The following is a 2,881-nucleotide window of genomic DNA, read 5'->3' as shown; positions in this document are numbered from 1 at the left end:
CCTTTTATATTGGTGGTCCCTGATGTTTGTATAACTTATGACCCAAATAATTTGCCTTTTATTCCATTTAGAAAGAAGAAAAATCTTAGATATGACATATATTATTAGTTTATTATAAGATTAGACATAACATATAGTTATGTCTGTTAGATTTGTTATCTAACACCTCTCAAAGAGTAATATTGTCTTCAATTGTTGCTCATCGAGGGCCACGACTATTTAGAAATTAATACCGACAACATAATGCATTCAAAGTGTTTTTATTTTTTATTTATAATAAATTATAAGTTCGGAGATTAATTATAGACAAATAAAAGAAGAAGAAAACAATTATAGATGGAGAAAAAAGATAGTTGGTGTCGAACTGATACGGATGTATAAGTTGGTTACATGGGTAGATACATACAACCGGATTCACTCCAACAGGTCATACACGTCGTCATGACCCAAAAGCCACAGATAGTTTATTACACACGTGCGTAAACACAAAGCGAACACCTAACCGGTGCTCTAACTGCTACCGGTTTTAACCGGTCAATAAGCGAGCGAGTGCAACCCGTGCCACCTCGGCGCTCTCGCACCCCATGAGCACCTCCGCCACCGTGGCCGGCGTCACCTTGGCGTTGGCCAGTAGCTTCTCCACGTAGCCCCATTTCTCGTTTCCTCCCACGTTGATGCCGTCGAGGTAGTTGGTGACCAAATCTCTCAACGCCTCCACGCCGCAGTAGGAGAGGTTGACGTGGACGTCCAACCTCCCAGGCCTCAGCAGAGCCGGGTCAAGCCTCTCCTTGTGGTTGGTGGTCACCACCATGATCCTCTCTTCTCCGCAGCACGACCAGAGGCCGTCCATAAAGTTAAGTATCCCCGAGAGGCTAGGCCCTCCATTAGGAGTAACACAACCGTCCTCGTCTAAGTTCTCCTCCCAAATACTACTCTCCGGTATTCTATTCTTCTTCCTTATATGTTGGTCGTCGCCGACGGAGATGGTGCGGTCGATGTCCTCAATGACGATCATGGACTTCCTCTTGGTCTCCACCAGTAGCTTCCGCAGCTGGGAGTTGCTCGTCACTGCCGTGAGCTCCAAGTCGTACACGTCGTACTCCAAGTAGTTGGCTATTGCCGCGATGAGGCTGGTCTTACCGGTGCCCGGGGGTCCGTATAACAAATACCCCCTCTTCCAAGCTCTTCCAACTCTCTTGTAGTAGTCCTTCTTGGCCCGGAAGCTGTTGAGGTCTTTTATAAGGCTGGCTTTAAGCTCCGGGTGGATTGCCAGGGACTGGAACGTCGAAGGATGCGAGAATGACACCGAAGACCACAGCGACCCACGCTCCCCGTGGCTTCTGTTGGTGTAGAGCTTTCTCGTTCGCTGCCTCACCTCTTCTTCTCTCGCAATCTCTAGGACAAGAGGGAAGTAGTGCTCTCTCACCCACTGGTTAATGGACCGATCAAACGAGAGCTCGAGGTATCGCACCCGCGCCCCGGTGCCACCGTGGCCGATCGATGTCGAATCCTTCACGCGAAAGCTCCACGATACCTGTTACACAACCGAATCACCTAAAAGGTCAAGTTATTAAATGATGTGCCTATTTCATATCTTAACTATTATAATACAATACATATAAAAACTACGATTGTCTGTCAACTTAAGTAAGTTCTTAGAGGAGTTGGTAAAGCTATAATGGTATCAGAACAGATGTCACGTGCACATGCACATTTAACTCTAAACTATTGATCATTATTATTATAAAAAAAGTCTCTTACCCTCTTGACATCCCTTAAAAGAGAGGGTTTGAAAAAAATATCAAATAACTATTTTACCTAGATTTTATTCTCTTTCTTTCCTTAAAATAAGATTAAATATAACTCTTAGAGAGCCTAAGTATAAGTAGCCCTTTAAAATATAAAATATTTAATTTCCTCGTTGGTGAGTTAACCATCCCTGCTCTTATTGATGCCATGATCCAATTAATTGACTTAAAAATTTAAGTCGTTAAGAAAGTAACCGACGATATATGTCGTGCTCTAACAATACCTTCCTTCCATTGACCTCTTCATGAAGCGTCTGGTTCATGTCAATGTTGAAGGAGTAGCCACGGACCGCGGAGCTGTCGGATACCCTCACTACGGCGGCGGAGGACGAGAACTTATAGCTCAGGTACCTTAACGCTCCCTCGAAGGTGTCGGAGTAGCCATGGTGGTCAAACTCCTCGATCACGATAGACATGCGCCACGACCACGAGAACCCGGCACGCATTGCTTCCTTGATCCATACGAGTATCCATTGCGGAAGGAAGTCAGCTACTAGTGCTCGAAGGAAGTAAGAGGTAGCTAATAGCGAGCCAAGCGAAGACACACTTAGCAACATTGCGCTTACACTAAACTTACTAGTGTTGCTAAGTTGATTGGCAATGGAGATGTCATGCTGCCACACATTGGCTTTAAAGGCAGAAATGAGAGCTTAGGCTTTGGAGAGCCATTGCATGTTTTGTACAGGAGAAAGGGGAATGGTAGGGTCAGATTCCGTGTGTCGGAATTGGTAAAAGATTCCTTTCTCTTACTAGCTTCCATGCAAGTTGTGTCGAAGAGCACTTGTTTTTACTACTTTTGGTAAAGCAAGACGGACAGGAGCTGCAGGGTAAGGAATGAACTTCATCCACGTGGCGTCCCCGTTCTCAGTGAGAGTGACCATCGAGAGACCCTCATATCCGCTTCCAAGAGAACGCGTTGTCGTGACGTGCCCAAACTAATATGATGAAGCCACGTGTTTCATTGGAAAAACGATTCGCTGCAAATCCTTTTGTAGGTGGAAAAGCTTGTAGCCAATTGGAGACCGCCAAGTACGTAACTTTGGATGGAACATTGAACATTGAACATTAATGCT

General features: G+C 45.1%; 1 protein-coding gene across 1 annotated transcript; it reads right to left on the bottom strand.

The window, feature by feature from the left end:
• Window positions 1–353: 353 nt before the first annotated feature.
• Window positions 354–2,526, bottom strand: LOC140799908 (AAA-ATPase At3g50940-like). Its single transcript, XM_073154447.1, has 2 exons — window positions 2,033–2,526; window positions 354–1,534 (listed from the first exon to the last, which is right to left on the bottom strand). The coding sequence occupies exons 1-2, from the start codon at window positions 2,363–2,365 to the stop codon at window positions 527–529; spliced, it is 1,341 nt and encodes a 446-aa protein (XP_073010548.1). The 5' UTR covers window positions 2,366–2,526; the 3' UTR covers window positions 354–526.
• Between the last annotated feature and the right edge of the window lie 355 nt (window positions 2,527–2,881).

This window comes from Typha latifolia, chromosome 1 (genome assembly GCF_019914945.1).
Source record: "Typha latifolia isolate L0001 chromosome 1, TyphaL0001v2, whole genome shotgun sequence".
NCBI classification, from domain to species: domain Eukaryota; kingdom Viridiplantae; phylum Streptophyta; class Magnoliopsida; order Poales; family Typhaceae; genus Typha; species Typha latifolia.
Note: the sequence above shows the minus strand (reverse complement) of the source record. Positions and strands in the feature narration are given on the sequence as shown.

Bases quoted from the DNA above. Each gene is read 5' to 3' on its own strand.
- LOC140799908 (XM_073154447.1), bottom strand. From the start codon at position 2,365: ATGTTGCTAAGTGTGTCTTCGCTTGGCTCGCTATTAGCTACCTCTTAC. The intron at 1,535-2,032 runs GTATTGTTAGAG...GTTGTGTAACAG, and splicing joins AAGAGGTCAATGGAAGGAAG to GTATCGTGGAGCTTTCGCGT.